Below are 12,330 nucleotides of genomic sequence, written 5' to 3'. Positions count from 1 at the left end.
GGGGACAGATCAGAAAAAGGGGGACAAAGACCCAGAGGGAGAGAGGGACAGAGACCCAGGAGGGTGGGGGATGGAGACCCAGAGAAAGAGGTGGACAGAGATGCAGAGAGAGGGGACAGAGACACAGAGGTGGGGGACAGGGACCCGGGGCCAGGCCAGGTAGGGGAACAGAGCTGGAAGCAGAAATGGCAGAGCTTAGCAGGCCATGAGGTCAGAGTGTCTGTGAGGTCGACTGCTGTCCAGGGCCAGTCCTGGGGTCCCAGTGACCAGAGTAGGCAAGTGCAGGTAGACCTGGAATGCCCCAGGCTGAGCCATGGAGACCTGGCAGGAGCTGCCTCCTGTGTCCTTGCTGCCCACCAATGCCAAGGCCCCGCAGGTACTGGCGTGTGTGTTGCAGTGGCCTAGGTGAGGGGCCAGGGACAAAGATACAGACAGGGAGAGAGAGTCACTGCTTGTGAGGAAGGAGGGGGTGGGGCCCAACCCTGGAACTTCCTCTTTCTTGGTGTTCTTCCTTTCTCTCGCTCCCTCTCAGCCTCCCCTGTCTCTTTTTCAGACTCGGCCTCTGTCTTTCACCCTGTCTGCCCCCCACAGCCAACACCTTTCTGTCGTGTCTCTTGTGTTGGTCTCTCCCTCCTCTAGGAGAAGATGTCGGCTCAGAACAGCTGCCTCAGCCTCGTCAAGTACTTCCTCTTCGTTTTCAACCTCTTCTTCTTTGTGAGTTCCCTCATGGCTACCCAGCCTGGGCCCCAGCCCCTGCTACAGCACCCCCGTACCTCACCTCCACCCTGCCCACCCACCATCTTCTCATCTCCTCTCCCCAGGTCCTAGGCAGCCTTATCTTCTGCTTCGGCATCTGGATTCTCATCGACAAGACCAGCTTTGTGTCCTTTGTGGGTGAGGGGGGCCGGGGCAGTCTGGGAGGGCCTTTCTGGAACAGCCATGGACCTGTCTTCCCCCCCGCCAAGTGACCTCCTGAGGGTCACCCCAGGAAGGGTCCCACGTTGCCTAACTCTCTAGGCAGGCCCCAGGCTGCACTCCTCTGCTCACCACTGCCGCCGCTCTCTGAACCTCAGTGTCTTCCTCTGGCAAATGGGGTTGTGCATATGGATCATAACAACTATAGCAGTAATAACAGCAGTCATTTCTCCAGCACTTCCTATGTGTCTGTTCTGGTGCCGGAACCCATCAGATCCTCCCACAATCCTTCCCCTCTCCTGAGGTTCTCAGAAGGAAAGTCACTTGCCAGTTGTCACAAAGCCAAAGAAGTAGAAGTGCAGAAATAATACTAATTGTAGGAAAATCATAATGGGGTAATAATGAAAATCATAATAGCTCATACTTAATAAGCATTTACCCTGTGTTAAGGAGCCCTGGTGGCACAGTGGTTAAGTACTAGCTGCTAAATGAAAGGTCAGTGGTTTGAACCCACCAGCTACTATGCAGGAGAAAGATGTGGCAGTCTGCTTCTGTGAAGATTACAGCCTTGGAAACCCTATGGGGCAGTTCTAATCTATCCTATACAGTTGTTATGAGTTGGAATCAACTTGACGGCAGTGTTTTTTTGTTTGTTTGTTTTTTACCGTGTGTTGAGGACTGGATTGAACACATTTGTCCCTCAAAACAACCCTAGGAAACAGGTATTATTCCCTAGGCCTCAGAGAGGTTAAGTGACGAATTGAATGCCACAGAAAAAGTGATGGAGCTGGAACTATTAGGGGTGAGGAGGAGCAGAAGGAGGAAAGAAGGACTGACAGCCAGAGAGATGGACAGAAACTCAGGGGAAAAGAAGGACAGAGACCCAGAGAGAGGGGGACAGAAACTCAAGGGGAAAGAGGGACAGAGATCCAGAGAGGGGGCAGAGACCTAGAAAGAGGGGAACAGAGACCCAGGGAAGGGGGATAGTGACCCAGAGGAAGGGGGAAAGAGACCCAAGGACAGGGGGACAGAGGCCCAAAGAGAGGAGAAGAGAGATCCAGAGAGGGAAGGATAGAGATCCAGAGAGAGGGGGTACAGAGACCCAGAGACAGGGGGACCAGGAGCCCAGAAAGAAGACCCAGGATGCTGCTCCCTACTTAGGTGGCTGTGTGAGTGGGGGCATGGGCATCTGGGAGTCATGTACCCCTGGACTCACCATCACTGCCCCTCGCCTCCCCAGGTTTGTCCTTCATATCCCTGCAGATCTGGTCCAAGGCCCTGGCCGTCTCAGGAATCCTCACTATGGGCCTCGCCCTCTTAGGCTGTGTAGGCGCCCTCAAGGAGCTCCGCTGTCTCCTGGGTTTGGTGAGTGGCCCACCCCTTGGCCTCCCTGGAACCTCATTCCCATAGGTCTCTCCATTCCCAGGACCATGCCCCTAAGTGGCCCCAAATAGGGACACCAGCAGTCCCCGCAGCCTGACCTCTCCACTCTGCCCGCCAGTATTTTGGGATGTTGCTGCTCCTGTTTGCCACGCAGATCACCCTGGGAATCCTTATCTCCACACAAAGGACCCTGGTAAGTGGGACTGGACAGCTGGTGGTGGTGCAGAAGGAGGTGGAGAGAGACGGAGACAAAAACAGGAGCTGACAGGGACAAAGAAAAATAACAGAGACAGGAAGGCAGAGAGGAACAGAGAGACAAAAAGTGGTACATAGATAAAAAGACTGACAGAGAGAGACAGAGGCAGAAACAGACACAGAGAATCAAAGAAAGACAAACCAACAGGAACACAGCGGGAGAGAGACATAGGAAGAGAGAAGATACTGGAATTCAAAGGGAAGTAAACAGAAAAATGAGAGAAAAACATCTGGAGAAACAGAAAGTCCTCAGGAAGTTAGAGACCTAATAATATGACCCCTAGAGATAATGAAAAAAAAACTAGAAAAGAGATAATGAAAGGAGCCTGGATGGGGTAAGCAGTTTGTGACAGGCTGCTAACCCAAAAGCTGGTGGTTCCAACCCGTCCAGTGGTTCCACGGAAGAAAAGACCTGGCCACGTGTTCCCAAAACGTCACAGCCTTTGAAACCCTATAGAGCAGTTCTACTCTGCACACGTGCAGTCGCCATGAGTCAGAATCCACTGGAAGGCAACTAACAACAACAGAGATAGTGACAGAATCAGAGACAAACCGGCAGAAAGATTTTTAGGAGCAGTGAGACATTCAGAGGGGAACCGAGGCAGACGCCAAGATGCACGGGGGCTGAGAAGGCCGGGAAGGGCTTGAGCGGGCGGGGCAGGTGTGAACGGAGAGGCGGGGGTGGGGTGGGATAAGGTCGGGCCTCACCCCTGCCTCTCAGCTGGAGCGGAAGGTGCAGGAAATGGTGCTGAAGACGATCCAAAACTACCGCGCCGACCCGGAGGAGATGGCGGCCGAGGAGAGCTGGGATTACGTGCAGTTCCAGGTGCATGAGCCCCAGCACACCCTCGAGGTGGACCACTCCACTAGCTCCCACGCCCTGACCGGCCCCGCCCCCGCCTCCACCAGACTCGGCTCCCTACACCGAGGAGACTCCGCCTCGCTTCCGCCCTCCCCCGGCCTCAGGACTCTAACGTAACCCCCCCCAATCCCTGTATCACCCCACATGGCCTCAAGCCTAGATAACAACCTCGCCCTGATGTGGCCCCCTCCCTCAGGCTCCCATACCAGGACTGGCCCCTTCTCTGCCTCGATCAGGCTCCGTCCCCTACACCGAGGAAACTCCGCCTCGCTTCCACCCCCAGCCCCAGCCCCAGGATCCTAACGTGACTTCCCCACCCCCAGGACCCTAACGTGACCTCCCGAACCCCGCCTCACTCGATGCTGCCCCAATCCTGCGTAAATAACCTGCCGTAGCCCCAATGCGGCCCGGCCCCTTACTCAATCAGACTCCACACCCGCCCCACGTGGGCCCATCCCCCAACTCCAGGACCCAAACGTGATCCCACCCCTAATTCCCAAACCCCGGCAAGGCCCTATCCCCTACCCTGAAGAAGCCTGCAAGAAGCCGCCCTCGACGAGACTCTCCTCAAGTGGCCCTGCCCTACCATCCACCTGTCCCCTACCTGAGGCTAGACTGCATCACCCATTCGACTTCCCGTCCACAGCGTGATTCTGCGGCTCCTCTCCCAGCCCCAGGTCCCCATGTGACTTGTGTCTCTCTCAACCCCAAGTTCGCTTAATGTCCCCTGCACCCATGGTGTCCCCGCCCCAGCTCACCGCTCCCCGCGTAACCCCGCACCCACCACTTACACCGATAAGATCTTACACCCATCGCCCCGTCCCCTTGCATCCCACCAGACCCAGCCCCTCTGACTCGCGTCTCTTTCCCAGCTGCGCTGCTGCGGCTGGAACTCTCCGCAGGATTGGCTCCAGGTCCTCAGCCTGAAAGGCAACGATTCGGAGGAATCCCGCGTCCCCTGCTCCTGCTACAACTCGTCGTCGACCAACGACTCCGCCATCTTCGATAAGGTCTTCTCTCCCCAGCTCAGCCGGCTGGGGCCGCTGGCGCGACCCAGACACAATACCGACATATGCGTGGTACCTGCGAACAGCCACATCTACGGAGAGGTGGGGAGGGGTGTGGAGCGGCTCCGTTGAGGCGGGGTCTGCGGGAGGGACTCTGCTGCGGGAGAGGGGCGGAGTCTCCAGAGGGCGGGGCCATTTGGGAGGTGGGCGTGGTATAAAAGAGGGATGGGGCTGCATGAGAGGGAGGGGCAGGGTCTGCCTGCTAAAGAAATGACAAGGGCTGAAAGGGCAGGACCTGCATAAGCCAAACCAAACCCACTGCCTTTGAGTTAATTCCAACTCACAGCAACCCTATAGGACTGAGTGGAACTGCCCTATATGATTTCCAAGAAGGAGCTGGTGGATTCAAGCTGCCGACTTTTTGGTTAGCAGCCATAGCTCTTAACCACCACACCAGCAGAGTTTCCAGGACCTGGATGATGACATCTAAAACCCTTTGCAGTCCAGTTGATTCCAGGTCATGGCGACCCTATAGGACACAGTAGAACTGCCCCATGTGGCTTCCAAGAAGCAGCTGGTGGATTTGAAATGCTGACCTTTTGGTTAGCAACCAAGCTCTTAACCACTGTGCCACCAGGGCTCCAAAGGCTGGGGTGGGGAAACATCCTTCTCCCATGGAGCACCTGGAGGGTTTGAACCACTGACCTTTCAGTTAGCAGCCAAGCGCTTAATCACTGCACAAACAGGGCTGACATCTAGGGAGGTGCAAAACTTGGGAGAGGTGAGTCCGAGGCACAGAACCAAAGAAACTAGAGCCAGTTGCCCCGGAGTGTGTGGCCAGAGTAGAACTGTGCTCCACAGGGTTTTCAATGGCTGGTTTTTCAGAAGTAGGTTGCCAGGCCTTTCTTCCAAGGTGCCTCTGGGTGGACTTGAATCTTCAACCTTTCAGTTAGCACCCCACCGACTGCACCACCCGGAAACTCAGATTAGGAAGATCTGGTAATTAGGGACGCAGCACGGCAAGGTCCAGGCCTGAAATAAAGGAGTGAGGACTAGACTAGAGGGCGAGTCCTATAACGAGCCCTATCTTTAACCGTTCTCTACACCCACAGGGCTGTAAGCGGAGCCTCCAGAACTGGCTGCACAACAACCTCATCTCTATAGTGGGCATTTGTCTGGGCGTCGGCCTGCTAGAGGTAATGTTGCTCCTTCCCCATTTGCTCTTGGCCCCATAATCCCTAGATGGCCCTGCCCCAATTGTGCGTGTTTTCCCACTGACGGGGAACGGCACATGCGTAAAGGGAATTTCAGTGTATCCTACCGCCTCCGCCGATCTACCTGGGTTAGGAACCAAACCAAAAACCTGTTGCTGTCCAGCCAATTCCGATTCATAGCGACTCCATACGACAGAGTAGAGCTGCTCCATAGAGTTTCCAAGGAGCGCCTGGTGGATTTGAACTGCTAACCTTTTGGTGAACAGCCATAACTCTTAACCACTGTGCCCCTAGTGTTTCCGGGATGGGAGGGAAAAATCTAGCCTCTGTGAACTCTTATTGGCCTAAAGCAGAAAGCAGGCGTTCCCGCCCTTTGACGCGTATCCCATTGGCCCCACTCGGTGTACCAGGGTCCTGCTATTGGCCGCTATGTCCCCCACCCTGTTTCGCCGCAGGTTAGTGTGGTGGGGCTAAGCCTGCTGCTACCGCGCAGCGCGCTCCATCGGGAACCTCAGGCTCAGGTGCCTGGTACCAACGGTTCGAGCCCCGGGCCCGGCCTGAGCGCTGACGGCGGCGGCGGGCGCAGTGGCATGCTAAGCAGCAGCGGACGCAGCAGCAGTCTGTGGGGTGGCTGGGGCATGGCGGGTGCCTGTCCCAACTGGGGAGACAAAGCCCCGCAGGGCAAGCTACCTATGGCCCTGGGCCCCTGGCCGCTGTGGGACCAAGACGAGGAGCAGCGCGAGACGGGGAGCGTAGGCGCAGAGGGGGAGGCCGAGGGGGAGGCAGACGAGCATCTGGAATAAAGGAGGGCGCTTTGCACAACTGTGGCTCCACACTTGCTCCACCTCACTCCCCAGGCTATATACCGCAGTCCCTCCGCTCCCAGATTACCTCACCCCACCTGTTCCACCTCCAGCTCCCACCCTTTCCAGGCCCGCCCCATGCCTTTGGTACTCTTAACCGCACCACATTCTCTTTGGGCTTAATTTCCCCAAAAGCTGTCCCTTTCAGGCTCCCCTGGGAGGCACAAACGGTTCAGCGCTCAACCACTAACCAAAAGGTTGACAGTTTGAACCCACTCAGAGGCACCTCAGAAGACAGGTCCACAGCCTTGAAAACCCTATGGAGCAGTTCTGCTCTGCACACATGGAGTCAGAATTGACTAAACAACTGCCCTTTCTGACACCTCCCTCTCCCTTTCACAATTTAGCCCGGTTCTAATCTCCCCCCGCCCCGCCCCCCTCCCCTCTCCCTAATTTCCTGCAAGTTTCACCCCGCCCAATTCGCCCAGTGCCTTCTTTTCTAACCCTGCCTCTTCCCCAGGCTTCAGCCCCCTGACTAGTCTCCCTGGCGCCCGCTCTGACCGCATCTCCTTTCTCTGTAGCTCGCCTTCATGACGCTCTCAATATTCCTGTGCAGGAACTTGGACCACGTCTACGACCGGATCAATCAATACCGCTAGGCCCAGCCCCGTCTCAAAGCCCCGCCCCACCCGCTGACCCTTTCAGGTGTCCTGGGCACTCCCCTGAGAGCTGTAAATACTTGTTTATTCCCAATATACAAGCACTGAGTCCTCCGCCTCCTCATTCCCCTGGGGACCCAGGTGTCTGCCTGCCCTAGGCTGTGGCCTCTCTCACGGGGCTTCTGACCACCAGCTTTCTGTCCCCAAAGATAATCTTCGTTCCTTGCCACATCTGGTGGCCTACCACCTCCCCGCAAGATTATTTTCCGCCCAAACCCCAAATAAATTCCCTGCGTTTTGGTAAAATAGCTTTATATTCTATCAAAACACAACCAACATACTTTTTGGGGGGAGGGAGCGGGCAATACAGCCTAGCCCGCGGCTCACTTATAAGAAGGGGGGATGAGATTAGAAAGCCTAACCCAACCCCTTGCCCAGCTGAGATAAAGTCAAGACCCTAACACCCATTTATAAATATCTCTTGTTATATTAAAAAAAAAAAAAAAAAAACTATTTTCAGGGCCCACCTGGCTGTGCACCTGCACAGAAAGGGTTAACCTTCGATTTGGCCTATCACACATCATGGGGTGGAGGGGAGAGATGGGGGAGGTAGACGATGGTTGGGGGCTGGAAAATGGGCACGGGGTGACAAGCCAATGTGTAACTGTTGTTGTTGTTAGGTACCGTTGAGTCAATTTCAACTCATAGCAACTTCAAAACAGATTGGGGGTCCCTGTCAAGAGGCTGGGGGTTGTCTCACTCCTGTGCCCAATTCCTGATGCTCTGGAGTGATCTGTCCTTTCAGATGCTCCTAGTGAGATAGATCCCAATACTGGAGGCCTATCCATTCCTCCCAATCCCAGCCTATTCCATCAAGACAATGGAGCATAAATTAAGCTCCCAGGTTTTGGGGTCCCCTTTAACTTCAAGTTCAGCCCCAGTCACTTAGGCCTCTGAGGCCAGCCCCCTTTCATCACAGCCCCCTCCCCAAATAAGGAGCCTGGGAGAGCTGAAGGGTCCTTCCTGGGAGGGGGATGCTTTGGGGGTGAGCCAGTTTTGGGGTCCCCCTTCATTCCCTGACCAGGCGGTAAATGTGGTGCTGGGCCCCACGCTCACTCGTAGAGACCTCGAAAACGTAGGCAGTGCACAGCAGCAGCTCCTGGGTGTCCCTGTTTGTCACCACCTGCCAGGGAGATCAGAAGAACAGGCTTATGCTTGGAAGGGAGGGCAGGGAGGGGCTGCTGTGCCCTCCCAGTATATCTTAGGAGATCTAGGCGGCCTCTTTAGAACCTGCTAGGAAAGGAGTTGGTCCCCACCATGTCATGGTCCCCACGTAAAGGGGATGCCCACCATTTCACATTCCCTGGGCAATGGGGTTTAGAGTCTGCCATAGGGGACTCAGAGCAGACAGTGGTCCCAACTGTATCATGTTTCAGGGTCCAGGGAGTCCAGAGTCCCCACCACATCCCATTCCTCAGATAAATGGGGTCCCCACCATGTCCCAGGTAAAAGGAGTACTCATCACCTCAGGTTCCCCAGTAAAGTGATCCCCATCTCAGTACATTCTCCAAAGTTCAAGGGGCTCCTACTATGTCATGTTCCCTGGACCAAGGGGATACCCATCAGGTAGGTTCCCTGAAGGGAGTCCCCTGAGGATCTGCTGTAGAGTGTCCAGAAGGGGTCCCCAAGGCTAAGGGTCCACTCTGGGGTCCCCACTCAGTCAATTCCCTGGGTAAAGGATCCCCTAGCCTGAGGATCCACCCTGGGGTCTTCATCCTGTCAGTTCCCCAGTTGAAGAGGTCCCTTAAGCTGAGGTCCACTGTGGGGCCTTCATCATGTTAGTTTTTGGATGAAGGGGTCCCTGAGGCCGAGGGTCTTCAGTGGGGTCTTCGCCACATCAGTTCTGGATGAAGGGGTCCCTGAGGCCGAAGGTCCTCTGTGGAGTCCTCATCATTTCAGTTTCTGGGTGAAAGGGTCCCTGAGGCTGAGGGTCTGCTATGGGGTCTCCATCATGTCAGTTCCAGAAAAAGGGGTCCCCAAGGCTAAGAGTCCACTCTGCAGTCCCCACACGCCAGTTTCCACATGAAGGGGCCCCTGAGATTGACGTCTGCTCTGGGCACTGCCCAGCCCCTTACCTGGAGGATGGTGAAGTTCTCCAGGACGCTGTTCATCATGTACCGCTCGGGCAGCTGCCGCAGCTTGTGCAAGAAATTCACCAGGTACTCGCACATGGGCGAGCGCAGCAGGCGGTACACGAACCGCCCATCCTCCAGCTGTGCACGCTCCGTCTACACCGGCGGGGGGTTGGGGGGGAAGGACGGTGGCTGAGACACAGGGTCACCCAGGGAACCAACCCTCACTCCATGCCTCTCAGATGCCACACCCATACCCACTGCCATCTCCCTTCCATCACCCCACCCACAGCAACCAGAGATGTGACCCTGTTTCGCTGGGGTATCCAGCTCATGATCACCAAACCTATAAACCTGGAACCCCTCCAGCCCTCAAAGCCGTGCTCAGAACCCTTAATAACCTCTTCATCTGATCTCTGACTTCCAGAGCAATGACCTTCAAGTCCTCAGATATTCTCCAAGCCCTCCAGAGCCTCTATGAACCTCAAAGACCCCTCTGTCACATCTCCAAACTTTATATGGCCTCTGAACTCAAGAACCCCCAAGTCCTCAGCAACCCCCAAGTGTGACCTCTGAACCTCCGTGCCTACGAATTGGTTCATATCCATTTTGAATCTTGTCAGTCACCATCATGTCAACTCGACTCAGGGCGATCTTACATATAACCCAATGATTTGTTGCCCAGTCCTGCACCATCTTCACAATCACTGGTATATTTGAGTCCATCGTTATGGCCATTGTGTTAATCCATCTCACTGAGGTCTTCTCTCGTTTTTGCTGACCCTCTTAGTGACCCTAAATCTCTGTACCTAAATCAATGTCCACGTTACCTTTGAAGACTCAAAATGACCCCTGCATGTGACTCTTGAACCATGTGTTAGTTTCAAACCCATGCACTAAACCCTTAAAGAGGCTAGGACCCCTCCTACCATGCAGATGCCCCAAACTCCAGACCCACCATGGCCCCCTGGCCCATGTAGTCAACACCCCTCAAAGTGGCAGGTGGCTGGGTACTCACCTACCCAGCAACTTCTCCCTGCCCCCAGCCTCACCTCTACCTTCTCCACCACTTGCTTGCCAAAGGAGCAGACCTTGGAGGAACAAGTGAGGGTCATGTGCTCTAGGCTCTCATATTGGCTGCTCACTCCATAGAAGCCACCACTGCTGCCGCCGGCCCCTGCCTCCTCACCACTCGGGCCCCAGTTCAGGTCCGCCTGGGGGATGGGAAGACATGGATGAGTCAGAGGAGACATACTTTATAAACAGCCGTGACTCTTCTTAGGTGAGAACTCTGCCCAGGCCTGGTTCCTCCCACTGGCCCTGCAGTCACCCACCTCTCTTCCTGTGTTCAAACTTCCCCCCTCTCTGTGACCTGGTTGCTCGAGAAAAACCCACCCTTGCATCAGTGTTGGATAAGTTGGGGTCTCCAAAATAGTTCCAACCTTCTCCCAGTAACTCCCCATACCCAGTGAGCTCTGGAATTCAACTTCTCTCTCCTGAAGCCCCCAACTCAAGAACCCAGCCCCTTCTAAGGGTCTGGTTACTAAGGAGGCAGTTACTCCCTGGCAACCAGTTGAAGCCAGAGACTCTGTCAGAGCCCGGGCCACAGACCCCTTCACAATGCTAGTTGCTAAGGCAGGTGGCTACTCCCTAGCAACGGGGCCTGGTGTGGCCTGAGGAAGCCTGACTCCCCTCTAGAACACTCCTCAGGACCTTTCAATCAATTCTCAGAGGGTAGACCCCTCCATGAAGTCTTGGAAGTCCAGAGAGGATTACTTGCTCACTCACGTAAGACAAAAAAAAAAACAGTTGCCATCAAGTTGATTCTAACTCATGGCGACCCCATGTGTGCAGTGTAGAACTGCTCCATGGGGTTTTCAAGGCTGTGACCTTTCGGAAGTAGATCACCAGGCCTATCTTCTGAGCTGCCTCTAGTTAGGTTCAAACTATCAACCTTTCAGTTAGTAGTCAAGTGGTTAACCATTTGTGCCACCTAGGACTCCACACCAGGCCAGGTGGTACCTAAGGAAGCCGCTTGGTCTCAGTGGTCACCTCCTTGGGAGCACACCTCTTCCTCTTCCTACGTTGTGTTGTTGACACTTTCTCAGGCTGCTCCTCTGGGTGATGTAGGCCTCTCCTCAGAGGCCTGACTCCATCTATCACCCTGGCAATAGGGCCTTGTGAAGCCAGGCAAAACCAAAGACCTTACCAGCCACATCCCTGAACCCCTTCAGATGGTGTTCTCCTAAGGGGGCTAACTCTCCCGACCTGAGACCTGGCGAGGCCTCTCGTGAACCGTAACAAAGCCTAAGACCTCAGAGAGCATACTCTTTGAGCTGCCTTGGCTTCTTCACATGTCAGAGCCCTTATAACTGTGGTAGCTAAGGGCCCAGTAAGGCTGTAAAGTTCAAGCCCTCACCAGGCTCCTTTTTCAGATTCTAGATCCTTCCATGGCCTGGGTTACCACAAGAATTAACACCCCTCTGTTACTCAGCCATAAAGAGAAATGAAGTCCTAATACATGCTACAACATGAATGAACCTTGAAAACATGCTGAGTAAAATAAGTCAGGTACAAAAGGACAATATGATACCACTTATCTGAAATATCTAGAATAGACAAGTGTATAAAGACCAAAGTTTATTAGTAGTTATCAGGAACAAGAGGGAGGGAGGGGGAAAAAGGGACTCATTGCTTAGGGAACACTGAGATTCTGTTAAGGGTGATGGAAAAGTTTGGAAATGGATAATGGTGATGGTAGAACAACATGATAAATGTAATTAATGTCACTGAATTGTACGTGTGAAGAATGTTGAAATGACAAATGTTTTGTTACATATATATTTACCACAATTTTTTAAAAAAGAGTTAACATCCCCTAAACATTCACTCAACATTTATTGAGGCCCTATTAGCATCAGTCATTGTACTAGGCACCAAACAAAAGAGGCCTAAGAAAGGCCCAAGAGGGTCCTTTTAGTCACCATTATACACAGCACCTGGCATAACAAAAAATAAGAAGACGGAGACCCATTGTCATCCAGTTGATTCTGACTCATGGCAACCCCATGTGTTACGGAGTATAGCTATGCTCCATAGC

At 54.1% G+C, this 12,330-nt stretch overlaps 2 protein-coding genes across 4 annotated transcripts in view; one reads left to right on the top strand and one right to left on the bottom strand.

The window, feature by feature from the left end:
• Positions 1 to 488: 488 nt before the first annotated feature.
• CD37 (CD37 molecule) lies at positions 489 to 7,256 on the top strand. Of its 3 annotated transcripts, none has more exons than XM_064293990.1 (8): positions 489 to 714; positions 822 to 894; positions 2,156 to 2,280; positions 2,417 to 2,491; positions 3,275 to 3,379; positions 4,288 to 4,524; positions 5,535 to 5,618; positions 6,092 to 6,454. In XM_064293990.1, exons 1-8 carry the CDS (start codon positions 646 to 648, stop codon positions 6,437 to 6,439), a joined length of 1,116 nt encoding a protein of 371 aa, XP_064150060.1. In that variant the 5' UTR covers positions 489 to 645; the 3' UTR covers positions 6,440 to 6,454. The 3 variants fall into 3 exon arrangements, with proteins under 3 accessions (XP_064150060.1, XP_064150061.1, XP_023399013.2); XM_064293991.1 differs by lacking the exon at positions 6,092 to 6,454 and adding an exon at positions 7,056 to 7,256 and having other exon boundaries at positions 495 to 714; XM_023543245.2 differs by lacking the exon at positions 6,092 to 6,454 and adding an exon at positions 7,021 to 7,215 and having other exon boundaries at positions 498 to 714.
• Positions 7,257 to 7,532: 276 nt separating this feature from the next.
• Positions 7,533 to 12,330, bottom strand: part of TEAD2 (TEA domain transcription factor 2) — a 21,469-nt gene continuing 16,671 nt past the window's right edge. Inside the window, exons 9-11 of the mRNA XM_064293989.1 lie at positions 10,283 to 10,444; positions 9,234 to 9,386; positions 7,533 to 8,281 (exon numbers count right to left, since the gene is read on the bottom strand). Of these exons, the coding sequence (XP_064150059.1) occupies positions 8,168 to 8,281; positions 9,234 to 9,386; positions 10,283 to 10,444 (429 nt within the window). The 3' untranslated portion in view covers positions 7,533 to 8,167. The remainder of the gene's footprint in view (positions 8,282 to 9,233; positions 9,387 to 10,282; positions 10,445 to 12,330) is intronic.

This window comes from Loxodonta africana, chromosome 11, assembly GCF_030014295.1.
Source record: "Loxodonta africana isolate mLoxAfr1 chromosome 11, mLoxAfr1.hap2, whole genome shotgun sequence".
NCBI lineage: Eukaryota > Metazoa > Chordata > Mammalia > Proboscidea > Elephantidae > Loxodonta > Loxodonta africana.
Note: the sequence above shows the minus strand (reverse complement) of the source record. Positions and strands in the feature narration are given on the sequence as shown.

Excerpts from the sequence above, each read along its gene's own strand:
- CD37 (XM_064293990.1), top strand. The coding sequence starts at position 646 with ATGTCGGCTCAGAACAGCTGCCTCAGCCTCGTCAAGTACTTCCTCTTC. Across the intron at positions 895-2,155 it reads CAGCTTTGTGTCCTTTGTGG|GTTTGTCCTTCATATCCCTG; the intron begins GTGAGGGGGGCC and ends TCGCCTCCCCAG. Across the intron at positions 2,281-2,416 it reads TCCGCTGTCTCCTGGGTTTG|TATTTTGGGATGTTGCTGCT; the intron begins GTGAGTGGCCCA and ends TCTGCCCGCCAG.